Source organism: Oncorhynchus mykiss, chromosome 8 (genome assembly GCF_013265735.2).
Source record: "Oncorhynchus mykiss isolate Arlee chromosome 8, USDA_OmykA_1.1, whole genome shotgun sequence".
Taxonomy (NCBI): Eukaryota; Metazoa; Chordata; class Actinopteri; order Salmoniformes; family Salmonidae; genus Oncorhynchus; species Oncorhynchus mykiss.
This window is the reverse complement of record NC_048572.1, coordinates 73,749,958-73,770,407: the sequence shown is the minus strand read 5'-3', so window position 1 is coordinate 73,770,407 and position 20,450 is coordinate 73,749,958. Positions and strand designations below refer to the sequence as shown.

Below are 20,450 nucleotides of genomic sequence, written 5' to 3'. Positions count from 1 at the left end.
AGTTCCAAGGTGGTTGGATGAATATATGCACTGGGTGGAGATGTCAGTTTACTATAATATCACTTCTCATAAAATAATTATGCAATTATATTTTTCTATGGCTCCCCTTGAACCCTTTGGTACTGTTCCCTTTACTTTCAGCTCCAGCAGCAGCAGTAGCCTAACCCCTAATTCAGCACATTAGCTCATGAGTTTTCCTCTCCAGGCCAGGGCTGGCCCATAAGGCCCACACTGTTGTTTTCCAGACTTAACTAGGCCATCAAATCAGCTGAGCTCTGAGCAGGAGGGCAGTATTAGGTCTATTACCAGGGGCCAAACAGACATATTGCCCCAAATTTGAGTCCTTCCTATTATGTCACACATTAAGTAGTCAAATTTGGAGCAGGCAGACACATAAGCCAAGTGACAAAGCTGGCTCCATAAAAGTAATGGTTTGGTGGGTGGGGGGGGATTGGCAAAAAGAGAGAAAAAATATTTATCTATCTAGAATCTAGAATCATCTACAAATGCATGCCACACTTTGGTTGATGAGGGAGCAAACACAATACCTATGTTTAAGGACATGGGGACTGTGGAAAGCTCTTGCTGACAACTGATATCCTCTGAAGGACAGCTAATAGACGTCTAATAGACTAAATACCTGCTAAACTGCAGACGAAACTGGTTTGAAGATTTAATACAGCTCTTTTCGTGGCTCAAGTCTCGCTTTTATTTGTTATCCCTGGATTCGTTTTCTGTGCTCAGATTTGCTCTTGTGTGCTATTAAAATACATTTCATTAAGCCTTGGCAAAGGCTTCTGTGTTTCACGTCTCACTGAAATATCATACCACGTTTTAGAGTTATCTGAATGAGGGCGGCAAATTCCTCCAGCTGCCTTTGATCCATTGAGACTTTACAGCTCTCACTGGTTGACTATCAATCTAAAAACGTTATGTCTTAGTGGAGGAGTTACTTATCTCAACTGGCTCAGTTCAGACTCCAGACAGACATGAGCTCTATTAGCTAAATGGTTCTATTTTTATTCAGGGTTATTTATTTTCTTCCCATCTGTATGGGTTTGCATCCCTGGTTAATATCATTAGCTGGTTGTGGGTGTGTTGTGACACGTTTGAGGACTGCGTTGGTAGGGATAGATAAATGGACCTCTATGGAGATTCCCAAGAGTGTATGTCTCTCTGAGCAATTGTCGTCACCAGGAACCTGGTGGTTGAAGGTTCCACACATTTTTTTCCGAAAGTCTTCCGAGTTTAGCACCGTCATGGTGGTCAAAGACTCCTTTCACCCCTGATGATCCCACAGAGGACCACCAGCAGTCCCCAGAGCCAGGCTGTGGCCAGTGCCTGAGTGTGGTCTCCTCACTGGGGCCAAAGATCTCACCTTCTCCCTTCCAGCTCCTGCATTGGTGGCTCTCTTGTCGGAGGGCGGCAGGTGTGTGGCTAACTGACTATGTAAAGTTTGAGGGTTTATAGTGCAGACAGAGTGACGGGAAGTCTCAGGGTGGATCCACTGCGTGTGTTTTACATAAATGGCGGACGTGAGCATACACACACGCACGCACGCACGCACGCACGCACGCACGCACGCACGCACGCACGCACGCACACACACACACACACACACACACACACACACACACACACACACACACAAACACAAATGTAACACAGTGATTTTAATAGTAGTGTAGGCAGGGGAATCTGAGCATTTTAACAGCTGCAGAAAGAGCTCTATGTGGTCGGTCCATCTCTCTCCACCACCCTCCTTCATACATAGTTACACACCTTTAAGAGAGGCCCCAGCCATCCAATGCAAATATTAGAGAATCTGTAAAGAATGTACCTCAGGCCTCCGGTGGAAAACTCTTTCTCTCTTCCCCACTGTACCATAATATAGCACACGGCCCACAAAAAGACTCAAGCCATGCAAATCAGTTGAGGGACAGCAAGTCTCATACTAATGAATGTACACTAGATCATATTAATTCTCAATCGGCTTATACATATAGACCTCTGACATCTTTCCTTTTCTCACATAAAGAGAATGACCTTGGATGACCTCTCTTAGCCGTCCTCTCCATAGTTATCAGCCTGGTTAAGCTGCTGAATTGTTACATTTTGCCCATTACAAGCAAATTGTACAAAGTCAACTGTTCCAATAGGCTTTTAAGGTCTCAGTAATTGTTGTAATAGTTAGTGTGTGTGAACATGTTTAATTGGCTCAGTTTTAAAAACAAGCCTGTAAAACAGTAAAAAGAGTTATGTTTGGTTTATTCCAACTGGTTTCTTTATGTCACTTTTATATTAAACCCTGATGATTGGGCGTGTGCTGTTTAGTCTCTGGCTGTGGTGTATAGTAGTTATACAGTGCCTTGCGAAAGTATTCGGCCCCCTTGAACTTTGCGACCTTTTGCCACATTTCAGGCTTCAAACATAAAGATATAAAACTGTATTTTTTTGTGAAGAATCAACAACAAGTGGGACACAATCATGAAGTGGAACGACATTTATTGAATATTTCAAACTTTTTTAACAAATCAAAAACTGAAAAATTGGGCGTGCAAAATTATTCAGCCCCTTTACTTTCAGTGCAGCAAACTCTCTCCAGAAGTTCAGTGAGGATCTCTGAATGATCCAGTGTTGACCTAAATGACTAATGATGATAAATACAATCCACCTGTGTGTAATCAAGTCTCCGTATAAATGCACCTGCACTGTGATAGTCTCAGAGGTCCGTTAAAAGCGCAGAGAGCATCATGAAGAACAAGGAACACACCAGGCAGGTCTGAGATACTGTTGTGAAGAAGTTTAAAGCCGGATTTGGATACAAAAAGATTTCCCAAGCTTTAAACATCCCAAGGAGCACTGTGCAAGCGATAATATTGAAATGGAAGGAGTATCAGACCACTGCAAATCTACCAAGACCTGGCCGTCCCTCTAAACTTTCAGCTCATACAAGGAGAAGACTGATCAGAGATGCAGCCAAGAGGCCCATGATCACTCTGGATGAACTGCAGAGATCTACAGCTGAGGTGGGAGACTCTGTCCATAGGACAACAATCAGTCGTATATTGCACAAATCTGGCCTTTATGGAAGAGTGGCAAGAAGAAAGCCATTTCTTAAAGATATCCATAAAAAGTGTTGTTTAAAGTTTGCCACAAGCCACCTGGGAGACACACCAAACATGTGGAAGAAGGTGCTCTGGTCAGATGAAACCAAAATTGAACTTTTTGGCAACAATGCAAAACGTTATGTTTGGCGTAAAAGCAACACAGCTCATCACCCTGAACACACCATCCCCACTGTCAAACATGGTGGTGGCAGCATCATGGTTTGGGCCTGCTTTTCTTCAGCAGGGACAGGGAAGATGGTTAAAATTGATGGGAAGATGGATGGAGCCAAATACAGGACCATTCTGGAAGAAAACCTGATGGAGTCTGCAAAAGACCTGAGACTGGGACGGAGATTTGTCTTCCAACAAGACAATGATCCAAAACATAAAGCAAAATCTACAATGGAATGGTTCAAAAATAAACATATTCAGGTGTTAGAATGGCCAAGTCAAAGTCCAGACCTGAATCCAATCGAGAATCTGTGGAAAGAACTGAAAACTGCTGTTCACAAATGCTCTCCATCCAACCTCACTGAGCTCGAGCTGTTTTGCAAGGAGGAATGGGAAAAAAATTCAGTCTCTCGATGTGCAAAACTGATAGAGACATACCCCAAGCGACTTACAGCTGTAATCGCAGCAAAAGGTGGCGCTACAAAGTATTAACTTAAGGGGGCTGAATAATTTTGCACGCCCAATTTTTCAGTTTTTGATTTGTTAAAAAAGTTTGAAATATCCAATAAATGTTGTTCCACTTCATGATTGTGTCCCACTTGTTGTTGATTCTTCACAAAAAAATACAGTTTTATATCTTTATGTTTGAAGCCTGAAACGTGGCAAAAGGTCGCAAAGTTCAAGGGGGCCGAATAGTTTCGCAAGGCACTGTATACAGTGGGGCAAAAAAGTATTTAGTCAGCCACCAATTGTGCAAGTTCTCCCACTTAAGAAGATAAGAGAGGCCTGTAATTTTAGGTACACTTCAACTATGACAGACAAAATGAGAAAAAAAATCCAGAAAATCAACATTGTATGATTTTTAATGAATTTATTTGCAAATCATGGTGGAAAATAAGTAAATGTCGTTCCACTTCATGATTGTGTCCCACTTGTTGTTGATTCTTCACAAAAATAAATATGGCAAAAGGTCGCAAAGTTCAAGGGGGCCGAATACTTTCGCAAGGCACTGTATGTACTATGTATCAATGATTCTTGAGACCAACGTGATATCATAGGAAAATGTCATTCTGGCATGTTTTAGCAAAAAGGTAAAATGTCACAGTAGCTGATGTTTTTCTTAATACAATGCAATCAATGGGAAAATATGTGTGTCACAGGGTTGACGTTTTTCTCAATACATTGCAGTTATTGGGAAAAGATGAGTGTCACAGGGTTGATCTCTTGTCTGTCTCTCTCTCACTCTCTTCTTTATCCCCCTCATTCTCTTCGTTTCACCCCCTTTCCCCCTCTTTCACCCTCTCTGTCTGTCTCTCTCTCTCTCTCTCCATCGCTCTCTCCCCCTCCTTTACCTTCCTACACCTCCTCTCATCTCCCTCTCCCTCCTCTCTCCTTCCTCTCTCTCTCCTAGTCCCTCCTTCACCCTCTCCCCCTCTCTCTCCCCTTCCTCACTCTCCCCCTTTTCTCTCTCTCCTACCCCCTCCATTCACTCTCTTTCTCTGCCTCCCCCTGCTCTCATCTCTCTCTCTCTCCCTCACTCCCACAAACAGACAGACACACTCCAACAAACAACCACAGACATGCAGACAGACTTGCAGGCATATACAGACCGTTTCAAGTGAATAAGAATTCATTCAAGAATTTATAGCAAGGCTCTTAGTTTCTAGAACTGCAAGACCATTGTGTTCAATGAAGGTCAAAAATGCTTTTGGGTCTATTAACTTCAAAGTTCATAGGCCGGGTTCCGCGGTCACAAATTATCTACAATTTGGGAAGATTAAACCTTTTTAAACCTTTGAAACCGCACATATGACCCCAATTAGGTCACTTTCTGTAAAATCTGAAATTTAATCTATGGACCTTCTTTAACAATGCAAATCTTTACATTAAGAATAGAATGTTCTAGAGGATGGAAGACAGTGTTTTTGTGTAACTGCAGGAAGAGAATAAAGGACCATGTTGAGGATTAATTAAGACACTTCCTGTTGCCACAGGAAGCTGAACCTAAACACAGGGCATCTGTATAAGGTCACGATTGGTTGTGTGCAAAGACGGTTAGGTAGCTCAATCGTGGGGGCGTCTTGGTTATGTGAGGGCTATAGGTACTGCTTTTCTATAGAAGAACAGCCTTGTTCTCTGTGAGACCAAGTTTTCACTGTGAAGAGTTCATTTCAACTGGTCAGATGTAGGCTTGCATTCATTGGGAGTGTCTGTTGAACGATCCCATGAGTAAATTTTGTTTGTAGCTTCAAAAGCACATTAACTCAAGGTCAGGCTTCAAGTGGGGCCTACTTTTCTGTCATATAGTGAGGGGATGTATTAATTGTTCATTGGATGAAGGCTAGGGTTATGTCAAGGGTGGAGGCCCTAACCGTAACCCTTGCTTCATCTCTAACTATCTTATACTAAACCTAACCCTAACCGTAACCCTCGCTTCATCTCTAACTATCTTATACTAAACCTAACCCTAACCGTAACCCTCGCTTCATCTCTAACTCTAGCTGATACTAGACGTAGCCCTAACACTAATTTTCGCTTCATCTCTACCTCTAGCGTATACTAAACCTAGCCTCAACCCTAACCGTTGCTTCATCTCTAACTCTAGTTTATACTAAACCTAGCCCTGAACCTAACCCTCGCCTCATCTCTAACTCTAACTTATACTAAACCTAGCCCTAACCCTAACCCTCGCTTCATGTCTAACTCCAGCTTATACTAAACCTAACCTCAACCCTAACCCTCGCTTCATCTCTAACTCTAGCTTATACTAAACCTAGCCTCAACCCTAACCCTCGCTTCATCTCTAACTCTAGCTTATACTAAACGTAGCCCTAATCTTAACCCTTGCTTCATCTCTAACTCTAGCTATTACTAAACCTAGCCTCAACCCTAACCCTCGCTTCATCTCTAACTCTAGCTGATACTAAACCTAGCCCTAACCCTTGCTTCATCTCTACCTCTAGCGTATACTAAACCTAGCCTCAACCCTAACCGTCGCTTCATCTCTAACTGTAGTTTATACTAAACCTAGCCCTAATCCTAACCCTAGCTTCATCTCTAACTCTAGCTTATAATAAACCTAGCCCTAACCCTATCCCTAATCCTCGCTTCATTTCTAACTCCAGCTACTACTAAACCTAGCCCTAACCCTCTCTTCATCTCTAACTCTAGCTTATACTGAACCTAGCCCTAACCCTCGCTTCATCTCTAACTCTAGTTTATACTAAACGTAGCCCTAATCTTAACCCTCCTTTCATCTCTATCTCTAGCTATCAGTAAACCTAGCCTCAACCCTAACCCTCGCTTCATCTCTAACTCTAGCTTATACTAAACCTAGCCCTAACCCTCGATTCATCTCTAACTCTAGTTGATACTAAACCTAGCCCTAACCCGTGCTTCATCTCTACCTCTGCCGCATACTAAACCTAGTCTCAACCCTAACCCTCACTTCATCTCTAAATCTAGCTTATACTAAACCTAGCCCTAAACCTAACCCTCGCTTTATCTCTAACTCTAGCTTATTCTAAACCTAGCCCTAACCCTATCCCTAATCCTTGCTTAATTTCTAACACCAGCTAATCCTAACCTAGCCCTAACCCTAACCCTTGCTTCATCTCTAACTCTAGCTTATACTAAACCTAGCCCTAATCCTAACCCTCGCATCATCTCTAACTATAGCTGATACTAAACCTAGCCTCAACCCTCGCTTCATCTCTAATTCTATTTCATACTAAACCTAGCCCTAACCCTCGCTTCATCTCTAACTATCTAATACTAAACCTACCCTAACCCTAACCCTCGCTTCATCTCTAACTCCAGTTTATACTAAACCTAGCCCTAACCCTATCCCTAATCCTCGCTTCATTTCTAACTCCAGCAAATTCTAAACCTAGCCCTAAACCTAACCCTCGCTTCATCTCCAACTCTAGCTTATACTAAACCATCCTAACCCTCGCATCATCTCTAACTCTAGCTGATACTAAACCTAGCCTCAACCCTCACTTAATCTCTAACTCTAGTTTAAACTTAATCTAGCCCTAACCCTCGCTTCATCTCTAACTATCTTATACAAAACCTAGCCCTAACCCTAACCCTCGCTTCATCTCTAACTCTAGTTTATACTAAACCTAGCCCTAGCCCTAACCCCAACCCTCGCTTCATCTCTACCTCTAGCGTATACTAAACCTAGCCTCAACCTTAACCCTCACTTCATCTCTGAATCTAGCTGATACGAAACCTAGCCCTAAACCTTCACTTTTTCTCTACCTCTAGCGTATACTAAACCTAGCCCTGACCCCAACCCTCGCTTCATCTCTAACTCTAGCTTATACTAAACCTAGCCCTAAACCTTCGCTTCATCTCTAACTCTAGCTTATACTAAACCTAGCCCTAACCCTCGCTTCATCTCTAACTCTAGCTTATACTAAACCTAGCCCTGACCCTAACCCTCGCTTCATCTCTAAATCTAGCTTATACTAAACCTAGCCTTAACCCTAACCCTCGCTTCATCTCTAACTCTAGCTTATGCTAAATCTAGCCTCAACCCTAACCCTCGCTTCATCTCTAACTCTATCTTATACTAAACCTACCCTCAACCCTAACCCTAACACTCATTTCTTTTCCACATCTAGGCTCAAACCTAACCCTCGCCATAACCCTATCCCTAATTTTTTGTCCACATCTCCGAGCCAAGATGTGGAGGGCTAGAGTTATGGCTAGATTTGGGTTGAGCCAGGATGTGGACATGAAGCTATGGTTAGGTTTACGGTTGAGTTTAGAGTTTGCCTGCCTGCCTGCCTGCCTGCCTGCCTGCCTGCCTGCCTGCCTGCCTGCCTGCCTGCCTGCCTGCCTGCCTGCCTGCCTGCCTGCCTTTCCCCCCATTGACTGCAATGTATTGACATACGTGTCAATACAGTGACACTCACCTTTTCCCATTGACTGCAATTTATTGACATCAGATTGAATTGGTTGACACTTATCTTTCCCCATTGACTCCAATGTATTGACATAAACGACAACCCTGTGACACTCATCTTTTTCATTGAATGCAATGCATTGACATAATTGTCAACCCTGTGGCACTCATGTTTTCCCAATGACTGCAATGTATTGAGAAAAACATCAACCCAGTGGCATTTGGATGACGTTTTCAGGCTGATAATGGACTGTTCAGGCAGCATCAAAACTCATGATAATACATTTTTTTCAGTCATGAATCAGTCCCTTTTATTAATTCCCATTGACTTTCAAGTTTTGTGATATGGATGTGTATGTAGTGTGCCGTGTGTTGCAGACCAATCAGTCAGAGGAACCCGCTGGTCTCCTCTTCTGGGATCGGTTTCCCTCCAGATACAGCCTGTTCTACCGGTGATTACAGACCACAGGGAGTCGTGACTTTTTCAATGAAATATATTCAAAAACATATAGCCCAAGCACTTTTGTATGGAAAGAATGTACATTTCTCTGTAAAGAAAAAAAGATCACTTGGAAATTTGGACAGATTCCATTCCAGTTCCCCCCTCCCCCTCTCACCCACTTTTCTTTCTCTTTCCCTCTCCCCCAACCTTTCCTCCCCCTCTCCTTCTCTTCTTCCCTTCTCTCTGTCCTGTATGGCTTTCAGCAATGCGTTTCTCGCTGGCTGTTCCAATGCCTCTCACTAACTCTCTGCTTCGTCTGCATTTTTTAAGTCTCCAAAACCACACAAAACAAACCATAATTCCTTTTCTTTTTTTCCATTAATACTTGTTTTGACTCTGGCTCGTATTGAAATTTGATCAACAGCAAAATTAGAAAAACATCCACACAGCCTGGAGTACATAAGTCAGCTGTGAAAGCGCAATACATGATGCATGATGCACAAATATAGTGAATAGAAAACCCAATGTTTTCTGTTGGATGAGTTACAGCTTCACCTTGGCGCCTGGTTTATTTCAAACATATAAAAAATAAATCATAAAAGCATCAGAAGATGGAGAAGTTGGAACAAAGTAGATTGAATGCTTTCTTAAGAAGTTATTACAACTAAAGTTATTTACACACCTCTAAAATAGGCAACATTTTACCTCTAGTGTCTAGAATGGATATACAGTATCAATGCCATACCATGGGTCAGTTGTTTTGATTTCTTCTCCATTGTAACTGATATGTCTGGTACTCCTTGCTCTAATTCTAGTGCTGCCAGTGATGCCTGGATATTAGTAGTTTCTAAAGGAAGTACTGAGGGTTTCTAGGCCTGCAGGAAAAACCTGTCGTCTGCCTGCAAATTAGCTTCACATGTGAAATACTATGCCACCTCACACAATGTTTGTAGTCAATGTCTGTGAGTGGGTTTGAGATAGGCAGTACTGTACATGTGTTGGTTGAGGGTTAAGATGGTCATGGTTCTCCCTCTCTAGTCTCAGTCTATGGGTCTGACCATCATGCGGACTCCCTTCATAGAGTAGAATCCTCCGCCGTAGTCCGCCCAGAAGATTCCGTCCTGAAACTTGCTGCGATAGACCCCACCGGAGTACCAAACACCGTTCAGATTGGCCTGGCCACAGGAGTTGTACCACCAGCCTCCCTTATGGAAGTGTGCACAGTTACCTGCATCGAGAGAATATAAATAGTCCATTAAAAAATACCCATTCAGTTTGGCTCATATGCGTTCTTAAGGACCTACTGGATGTCTTAGGTGTTTAGTCAACAGTGTATCATTTGATTGATTGACCCACCTGAGAAGGCGTCCTTGTCTTGGTCCAGTGTGGTGAACTGCTTGCCGTTGTGGCTGCTGAGTGAGTCACCAGCATTTCCCTGATAGGTGCCCAGCCTCAGGCGGTAGCCCTCGCTCTCAGGCTCCAGGTGAAAGCTGCTGTACTCAGCATACACCTTCTTCCCCACCCAGTCCTCCAGCTCCACTAGAAGTCTGTAGTCAGACTGCTTCCCTAAGTTGTAGATCCCAAGCAACCCCAGCCAGTACTCACCGTCTATGTTGCCAAATCCATTCTGAGAAAGGAGGGGACAGAGATAAAAAAAATAGTCATTGGTTTTGTAGTCAGAGTGGTTTAAAAAGAGGAATGTTAAAATAAGGAATACTGTAAATCAACTTTTGTCAAAAAGTACTTTTGGAAGACAAGACAAGTAATCTTGGCCAATCATTTAATTTACTTTTTGATTCTCCTGTAAGTTAGTATTAATCTTCCTTGGACACAATAATATATAAGACAAACAATCATTTGATATTCGCATTGAATTACTGTACTGTAATTAAAATTGGCTATACAGATGAAACTTAAGACATTGTGGAATCCATACTGGAAAATAATAAGCATCAATCTTAGAAATGGGGGCTTTTATTGTTCATATTTCAACCCCAAACAACTGTTGGAATCCCTGCTAATGGTGATGACACTGGCCCCCCTGTGTGTGCTGAAAAACCATGACCAATCTGTACCTGGCTGTTCTCCTCAGAGCACTTCAACACTAAATGGCTGTGGTCTGATTTGGTTTCTGATTGCGAATTAAGTAGTCCAGGCGGGAATTATGATTGTCCTGGGCCTCCACTACAGCTGTGTGTGTGTGTGTGTGTGTGTGTGTGTGTGTGTGTGTGTGTGTGTGTGTGTGTGTGTGTGTGTGTGTGTGTGTGTGTGTGTGTGTGTGTGTGTGTGTGTGTGTGTTTGTGTCTGTCTGTGTGTGTGTGTGTGTTTGTGTCTGTCTGTGTGTGTGTGCCTGTGTGTGTGTGTGTGTTCGCGTGTGTATGCATGCGTACGTGTTTATACAGTATGTGGTGGATTGGTGGTGGGAGATTGATTCACAACCACTCATCTATGTCGAGGAGAGTTATTAAGTTCCAGTTAAACATACGCTAGCTAGCCTGGCAGAGCTATATGGAACACTGAATCAAATCTTCAAGCAAGAAGCAAGGCCAACGCAGATACAGTTCATCCTTAAGATGTACTAGATGGATGTAGCTAGCAGAGCTGTGGTGATTTGGAACGTAAATGTTGGAGATTGAGCGGTGGAACATACCTTCCTGCTGGGTCTTCCTATGTTTCATAGTGGCAATCTCAAACTTAATCTCTTCAGCATGAATACGCTGAAACACACATTATATTATATTATAAGTGAAAACACGAGGGGACCAGGCCTTGGAAAGGATCCCGAGACACCAGACCAGATGAGTTCCTTTGGATAGGTCATATAATGGCACCATTGTTGTCTCTGGCTTAAAGGTTTTGTAAGAAGAGATTGGACAAGCCGAGGTGTCTTTGTCATTGTCACCTTGTAGGCGTCCCAGTTCCTGAAGAAGTTGACGGAGCCATCCCTCCTGCTCTGGATGACAGTCCAGCCTCCGTTGTCCAGGCCCTGCTCACACCACACCTGCATGGGCCTCTCTGCCTCGTCAGGTTTCAGCAGGTACATACCGCTGGTGCTATGGCCAGCCTCCTGCGCCTGAAGACAGTCCCTGAAAGGACCTGGGGCAGGATGGATGGAGGGATGAAGGGAGAGATGGAGGAATGGGGAAGAGATGAAGGAACAGAGGGAGTGATGGAGGGATGTATCTGTTACAGACCTTTAATCACCAACCAGATGTAGGCAGCTAAACCAGTGAGTGTGTTTATTATTCTAGTTTACCTCTTACTACAGTTCATTTGTTATACATTTGTCTTAGAGAAAATGTGGACAGTTAAAAACAGTGACTCACTGGGCGCAGATGTCATTTTAACGTCTAGGTCTGATTTACATTTGGTTGAGTTGTCAATTAACGTGAGTTCAACGTGAAATCAGTCAAAATATCTAATCAGGATTTAGGTTCAACTTTGGGTGGAAAAAAAGACTAAGTTCCTTTATGTTGATGACTTTTTGAAAATCCAATCAGTTTTCCACGTTGATTCAACATCACCTTGAATTTTTTTGTTGAAATGACGTGGAAACGATGTTGATTGAACCAGTTTTTGCCCAGTGGGTAAATTGTTTAATGTGAGATGAATATGTTCCTAGTTTATAGAGGAGTGTAGCTACTGTATTAGTCTGTATTAGACTGAGCAAGCAGTGGTGAAGTAAACCAGAAGTGCTGCTACTTTGTGGTTAGGGGAAGGAAACCATGTCATTCCATCCTGGCTTCTGTCCATGCTTAGCATGAGAGGGAGCAGTCCTGGAGAGGGTTTGCTTTCATACAGAGCTGCCTTCAAATCACACATGCTTTATTATTCTAAATGTGTCAGGAATTTTGGTTGATGAGTAGAATCGCACAGGCTTTTCCTTTCTCTTTTCTTTCTTCTGATTTTAGACAAGACCACATTTTTATTTCCATCTCGGTCTTTCTTTCTGGTGAGCAGCACCAAACCTAGTTCCAGCTGAACCTAGTTCCAGCTGATATGCAAATGTTTCATAATAAATACTCAGTCTAAGAAGAAAATGAACCTGCTGTTCCATTCATACACCCATTGGTCTGAGGTTGTGAGGTTCATTTAGAAATACCTGTTTTACCCTTGGCACCAACCACCCACCCACCCACCCACACATCCCACCAACCACCCAACCTATTAAATGACTCAATCAATCAGTTCCCTCACCCTCTGCGCTGAAGTTGCCCTGCGGAGCCGTCCGGAGCTCCAGGGTGCCTCCTGTGGGTGCCGGCCCCACTCGGGAGCCCCTGTCTCTGGGGAACGCCCGGCTATGGTCCCTCTGGATCTCATTGGTGAACCTTGGGATGCTAACCGGTATGTTCTCCGGCACTACCTGTACCAGCGGTGGACCCTGAGGAGGCTGCTCCTGCCGCCGGCCGTATACCTGTAGACAGCGCTCCTCCAGGGCACCAATCAGAACCGACTGGTTGTTGACCATGGCAGAGAGCGTGGCGTAGCGGACCTCCAGGTCGCGGTAGCGGGCGGCCAGACGTAGGGACTCTGCTGTGGCGTTGAGAATGCGTCCCTCCAGCTGAGCCAGCTCCAGAGAGTTGTCTCTCTTCCTGATGATCTCATGAAGCAGCTGCATGTAAAGCTGGGTCACCCTGGAGTTCATGTTCCTGCTCTCCTTCCTCAGCAGCTTCATCTCGTTCACCATGTTCCCGTCCACATCCACCACCAGCTTCAGGTTGTCCATCTCCCGTCTCTGTTTGGAGAGCAGGTCCCTCACTGACGCAACGTCCAGGCGGGTCACGCGATCCTTGTCCGTGTGTAGGCCCCGGCTGGCGCAGATGGGCCCTGTGATCTTCTGCTCAGGGACCAGGAAGGTGTACGAGCACTTTTTGGGTGGTTCTCCTGTGTCCTCTGGGGCCCTCCGTCTCCGGGTCAGAATGGGGGATCTGAGGCCCTCACTGCTGCCCCAGACAGACAGACCAAGCAGGACAAACAGACATAAAGCTCTGGGCCCCATGGTCAGTCTCTTGGTTACTCTTCTCTTCTTCCGTTCCTCTACAGCTGACGGCTGTGTCACTGTTGCACCTAAAACACAGACGGAAAGCGGGGCAATATGTGGTTGAATTCTTAGCAGTGGTGTGTGCAAGCATGCAGAAATATGTTATCACAGCTCCAATTCTGGCTTCAGTTCATTTACTCTTGGGTGTTCCTTCATGCTACTGAGCGTGTTTGGTTAGCTCCTGTTATCATCTCCCCTGCTTAATCAAGCTTCTCCAAAAGCTTCCAGGTTGTATCTTTAGATTTGAGAAAAGGGCTAAAGAAAACATTTGTATTATTATGTGGAGGGATACTGTTAGAAAAGGTCTGTACTCTTCCATAAAAAAGTCTGAAAACCAAGTAGAGAATTTTTGTTTGGCATTAAAGGAAGGCAAACATGTAGCCCCAATTCTAAATAAAATATAAAGGTCTCGGAGAGACCTGTGCACCTCTTTGGCACCAGTTGGAGGACAATGATTGTTTCAGACTGACCCATTTTACTCTCATCCTATTTCATCTGGCTGGCCTAAATATGGAGACATTTGGTATCGGCTGAATTTGGTACAGAATTAAAGAGCTGGATGTGTGAGACTGTGAACATGAATCTCCTGGTTTATGAGTAATGTTTTCTGGGAATCTATTTTAAGAGGAGAGGCTCACATTTTTAACTTATTGGTCTTGACAAAGAATGGAGAGCAGGGAGGGGTGCTGTTAAAAAATGCATGTTAAGTGAAAGACCCCTCCTTTTCAATAGATAGCTTGGCTTGCCTCCGGGCATTCAGATTGCTAACAGCGGGCCAAACGTTAGACTGATGTTGCACTTCAGCCAAACCACAACTAGAATGGCGTATGCAGAGGATGTGGGCCAAAAAGGTTAAATAACCCTCAACCATCCAACACTTTTGACAGGCGCACATTATGACCTACTTCACATCAATAGGCTACCCATCAAAACAAATCCCCTGGATTCAAACATACTGAGGAAGCAAGGACTCACTGTCTCTTGAATGGAAAAAGCAGTGGGGGCACTCAATCATTTCTGCCTGCGGTCTTTCATGAAATATTCTAAGCTGCATTGAAGGTTCCAACAATACTTAATGGGAGGATGGTGGCAGTATTACCTAAACCAAAATGGCTGTGGTGACAAAATTGTTCCCTTTATCACTGTCAAGAGAGAAAAACATTGTTTTACTGCCTGGCTTTGGCAGTAGACAACATACATTTTCTTCATGTATTTACTATTGATTTAGTTATTTGTCATTACCAGTACAGCACTGGAAATCCATTCATTTCCTTTGTGTCAAAAACACCCAAATACAGACTAACAGATTAAAAATAGTTTTAAGGAAAGTTGGAGGAGAGATTTTGAAAGTGATATTAGAATTTGAGACTTGTTTCTTGAGCATAAGCCATCAGCTGTCTCTCTCCTTCTTTTAGTAAAAACACTCATTCATAATCACTCTCAATAATTTGGCTTCAGGGATTGACCCTTCTTAAAAGTTAGTCCCAAACCCCAATTACAGACTCAGATAAGTGACAATGTTTACACAAAAGGCTCAGTATGAGAATCACAGGACTATTAATCTAATAGTGGGTTATTACTGCTATATGTGTCTGTCGCTAACAGCCTAGGCCTGCTGGTCTTCATCAAGTCAGCCACAGTCAGAGCATTACATTTTTAATTGACTTATAAAAAAAGGATCCAAAGTACATTTTCCTACTCAGGCAGAGCCAGACCAATAGCTCATCAATATTAATGGGGCGGTTTGCATCCAGACAGGTCAAACTTGCGGTGACTGTCCTACAGTACAGTAGGCTAGCAGAGGACAGTGCCAGTCTTTGGGGTAAATGCCCTCCAGTGCCAGCGGGTCACTGGCTGTTCTGTTGTGACTCAAGTGTGTCTGTCCATTCACTGGCAGGCCCAGGGGGGATGTTTGCTCAGCCTTTTTTCCCCTACCTTGTGTCTGTCTAATAGCTGACGCTTGTAAGTTAATAAACCATTGATAACAGTTAATACACCTTTAACAGCAGCTACTAAAGAGGTAATAAACAGAAAATAAATTAGCACACGAGTGTATTACAATAAATAAATGAACAATTCATTGTGGTGAATGGTGCCAGTTCTGGGAGGCTTCTTTTAAAGTACAAGCCCTTTGTAATGACATTTCTACAAAATAAACTACTTAAATATAATAGACCGCAATTTGGTAATCACAGAAAATAAACAACCACGTACCCATGGCGATGACAAATAAGATCTACAAACTATCTCTGGTCTGAACAATACCGGAACTGGAATTTGCCATTGAGGCATCTGTTGAACAAAGTTTAAGAAAAGAAACACAGGACAGTATAGGCCACAGGAAAATAAAAGTGTGTACACACCTGTAGCTATGTGTGAAGACAGCCTGTGCGTCTCAACGTTGTTTGCTTCTTCTGCTGGTGCTTGTCAGAGGCTTGTGGGGGCCGATGTCTCAGTCTCAGTTGTGGCTCCTGTATAGCGGCATGCTCTTCACTCTCCTGCCTTCTCCTTAGTACTGGTCTCTCTGTCTCTCTCTCTCTCTGGCCTCACAAACTGGTTAGTGAATGTCTGTGCAGACACACACACACACTCACAGTAGGATGGAGGCTGGTCCAGAAAGTTTGAGCTAGCCTGGGGGGATGGTGAGTTTTTCCCTCTGGAGTGGTAGGTTGTACTGCCTACTCCCTCTGTCATAGTGCTCCTAAAGAATAACATAACTCCTCCTATTATAAGGTTCCAATTGCTAATGAAAGAAAAAAAGAAAAAGAGCAAAATCCACTAAGCCTGGGTGCCTGGAATTGGTGTGTGGTGATGACACCCACTCAGGATCACACACACATACTCACTCTTGCCATTGCAGCTTAGAGCATGGAATATGTCTCACTCACACAAACTCTCTCTCAGTCAGGCATAAACATTCAATCTGTGGTTAAACTAGGAAACTTTCCCATATACGCCATACACACACTTGTTATTAACAACTCTCAATCAATTTTATTTTAGCAAAGCTCTTTGAACATTTCTCTCTCATACATACTCCATCTCTGTCAAAAACACTGGTCCTAGAAGTCCTCTTAGAAGAACCGATCTTAGGGATATTGGCAGCTGTGTTTATTTGGCTACGGACACAACATGTGGAGGTCTTAGCAGACAAAGACGTCTTTAGACAAAATGTTTGGGACGTAAATCCCAAGGGAGGAAATCATTTTGAGTGTGGGAGAAGGGTATCACTTGGAAGATACTGGGATGGGGGACTATTAAACTTTCTTGACTGCGTGTGTGTTTGTATGTTTTAGTTTCTCTCAAAGGTGGTCGTTTGAACATAAAAAGAGGTCTCTAAATAAATATCAGAATGAAGAAGCACTTAACTCTGGAGAAAAGGTCCCTTATGAATGTGAAGGACACACACGAAGCATGTAGCATTTATTTATTATATATATTTTTTTACTTAACTAGGCAAGTCAGTTAAGAACAAATTATTATTTACAATGACGGCCTAGCCCGGCCAAACCCAGACGACGCTGGGCCAATTGTGCGCTGCCCAATGGAACTCCCAATCAAGGCAGGTTGTGATACAGCCTAGCAATTGATTTCATGCTTTCTCCACCCCTCAAAACTCTTTAAGGAACCTGTTACAAATCACATGCACAGGTTATATTTTATTATTGTGCCATAGTCCTCAATAAAAAAGTAAAGTCAGGAATTATAATCAATGAAATAGATTGTTCTGTCGGATTTAGACACTGTACTTTTTTAGAAATTGTGTTTTATATTTTTATTTAACATTTAATTAACTAGACAAGTCAGTTAATAAGAACAAATTATTATTTACAATGACGGCCTTGTGCACCGCCCTATGGGACTCCCAATCACGGCAGGATGTGATACAGCCTAGATGTGATACTGATTTTTTACATTTTTATTTTATTTCACCTTTATTTAACCAGGTAGGCTAGTTGAGAACAAGTTCTCATTTACAACTGCGACCTGGCCAAGATAAAGCATAGCAGTGTGAACAGACAACACAGAGTTACACATGGAGTAAACAATTAACAAGTCAATAACACAGTAGAAAAAAAAAGAGAAAAAAAAGAGAGTCTATATACATTGTGTGCAAAAGGCATGAGGAGGTAGGCAAATAATTACAATTTTGCAGATTAACACTGGAGTGATAAATTATCAAATGGTCATGTACAGGTAGAGATACTGGTGTGCAAAAGAGAAGAAAAGTAAATAAATATAAACAGTATGGGGATGAGGTAGGTAAATTGGGTGGGCTATTTACCGATAGACTATGTACAGCTGCAGCGATCGGTTAGCTGCTCAGATAGCAGATGTTTGAAGTTGGTGAGGGAGATAAAAGTCTCCAACTTCAGCGATTTTTGCAATTTGTTCCAGTCACAGGCAGCAGAGAACTGGAATGAAAGGCGGCCAAATGCGGTGTTGGCTTTAGGGATGATCAGTGAGATACACCTGCTGGAGCGCGTGCTACGGGTGGGTGTTGCCATCGTGACCAGGGAACTGAGATAAGGCGGAGCTTTACCTAGCATGGACTTGTAGATGACCTGGAGCCAGTGGGTCTGGCGACGAATATGTAGCGAGGGCCAGACGACTAGAGCATACAGGTCGCAGTGGTGGGTGGTATAAGGTGCTTTAGTAACAAAACGGATGGCACTGTGATAAACTGCATCCAGTTTGCTGAGTAGAGTATTGGAAGCTATTTTGTAGATGACATCGCCGAAGCCGAGGATCGGTAGGATAGTCAGTTTTACTAGGGTAAGTTTGGCGGCGTGAGTGAAGGAGGCTTTGTTGCGGAATAGAAAGCCAACTCTAGATTTGATTTTAGATTGGAGATGTTTGATATGAGTCTGGAAGGAGAGTTTACAGTCTAGCCAGACACCTAGGTACTTATAGATGTCCACATATTCTAGGTCGGAACCATCCGATGATGCTAGTCGGGCGTGCGGGTGCAGGCAGCGAATGGTTGAAAAGCATGCATTTGGTTTTACTAGCGTTTAAGAGCAGTTGGAGGCCACGGAAGGAGTGTTGTATGGCGTAGAAGCTCATTTGGAGGTTAGATAGCACTGTGTCCAAGGAAGGGCCGGAAGTATACAGAATTGTGTCGTCTGCGTAGAGGTGGATCAGGGAATCTGTGGCACCCCCATAGAGACTGCCAGAGGACCGGACAACATGCCCTCCGATTTGACACACTGAACTCTGTCTGCAAAGTAGTTGGTGAACCAGGCAAGGCAGTCATTAGAAAAACCGAGGCTACTGAGTCTGCCGATAAGAATATGGTGATTGACAGAGTCGAAAGCCTTGGCCAGGTCGATGAAGACGGCTGCACAGTACTGTCTTTTATCGATGGCGGTTATGATATCGTTTAGTACCTTGAGCGTGGCTGAGGTGCACCAGTGACCGGCTCGGAAACCAGATTGCACAGCGGAGAAAGTACGGTGGGATTCGAGATGGTCAGTGACCTGTTTGTTGACTTGGCTTTCGAAGACCTTAGCTAGGCAGGGCAGGATGGATATAGGTCTGTAACAGTTTGGGTCCAGGGTGTCTCCCCCTTTGAAGAGGGGGATGACTGCGGCAGCTTTCCAATCCTTGGGGATCTCAGACGATATGAAAGAGAGGTTGAACAGGCTGGTAATAGGGGTTGCGACAATGGCGGCGGGTAGTTTCAGAAATAGAGGGTCCAGATTGTCAAGCCCAGCTGATTTGTACAGGTCCAGGTTTTGTAGCTCTTTCAGAACATCTGCTATCTGGATTTGGGTAAAGGAGAACCTGGAGAGGCTTGGGCGAGTAGCTGCGGTGGGGGGGGGGGGGGGGGGGGGGTGCTCTTGTTCTCCATGGACTTTACAGTGTCCCAGAACTTTTTGGAGTTAGAGCTACAGGATGCAAATTTCTGCCTGAAGAAGCTGGCCTTGGCTTTCCTGACTGACTGCGTGTATTGGTTCCTGACTTCCCTGAACAGTTGCATATCGCGGGGACTATTCGATGCTATTGCAGTCCGCCACTGGATGTTTTTGTGCTGGTCGAGGGCAGTCAGGTCTGGAGTGAACCAGTTCTTAGTTCTGCATTTTTTGAACGGAGCATGCTTATCTAAAATGGTGAGGAAGTTACTTTTAAAGAATGACCAGCCATCCTCAACTGACGGGATGAGGTCAATATCCTTCCAGGATACCCGGGCCAGGTCGATTAGAAAGGCCTGCTCGCAGAAGTGTTTTAGGGAGCGTTTGACAGTGATGAGGGTTGGTCGTTTGACTGCGGATCTGTAGCAGATACAGGCAATGAGGCAGTGATCGCTGAGATCCTGGTTGAAGACAGCGGAGGTGTATTTGGAGGGCCAGTTGGTCAGGATGACATCTATGAGGGTGCCCTTGTTTACAGATTTAGGGTTGTACCTGGTGGGTTCCTTGATGATTTGTGTGAGATTGAGGGCATCTAGCTTAGATTGTAGGACTGCCGGGGTGTTAAGCATATCCCAGTTTAGGTCACCTAACAGAATAAACTCTGAAGCTAGATGGGGGGCGGTCAATTCACAAATGGTGTCCAGGGCACAGCTGGGAGCTGAGGGGGGTCGGTAGCAGGCGGCAACAGAGAGAGACTTATTTCTGGAGAGAGTAATTTTTAAAATTAGTAGTTCGAACTGTTTGGGTATGGACCTGGAAAGTATGACATTACTTTGCAAGCTATCTCTGCAGTAGACTGCAACTCCTCCCCCTTTGGCAGTTTTATCTTGACGGAAAATGTTATAGTTGGGTATGG

General features: G+C 43.8%; 2 protein-coding genes across 2 annotated transcripts in view; one reads left to right on the top strand and one right to left on the bottom strand.

The window, feature by feature from the left end:
• The window catches only part of tada1 (transcriptional adaptor 1), a 33,780-nt gene that overhangs the window by 1,241 nt on the left and 12,089 nt on the right, over positions 1-20,450 (top strand). The gene's annotated exons all lie outside the window — the stretch shown is intronic.
• On the bottom strand, positions 8,676-16,395 carry LOC110530531 (angiopoietin-related protein 1). Its single transcript, XM_021613693.2, has 5 exons — positions 16,043-16,395; positions 12,836-13,705; positions 11,541-11,734; positions 9,995-10,265; positions 8,676-9,866 (listed from the first exon to the last, which is right to left on the bottom strand). The coding sequence occupies exons 2-5, from the start codon at positions 13,635-13,637 to the stop codon at positions 9,679-9,681; spliced, it is 1,455 nt and encodes a 484-aa protein (XP_021469368.2). The 5' UTR covers positions 13,638-13,705; positions 16,043-16,395; the 3' UTR covers positions 8,676-9,678.

Bases quoted from the DNA above. Each gene is read 5' to 3' on its own strand.
- LOC110530531 (XM_021613693.2), bottom strand. From the start codon at position 13,637: ATGGGGCCCAGAGCTTTATGTCTGTTTGTCCTGCTTGGTCTGTCTGTC. The intron at 10,266-11,540 runs GTGACAATGACA...CTCCTTTCTCAG, and splicing joins GGAACTGGGACGCCTACAAG to AATGGATTTGGCAACATAGA. The intron at 9,867-9,994 runs GTGGGTCAATCA...CTCTCGATGCAG, and splicing joins AGACAAGGACGCCTTCTCAG to GTAACTGTGCACACTTCCAT.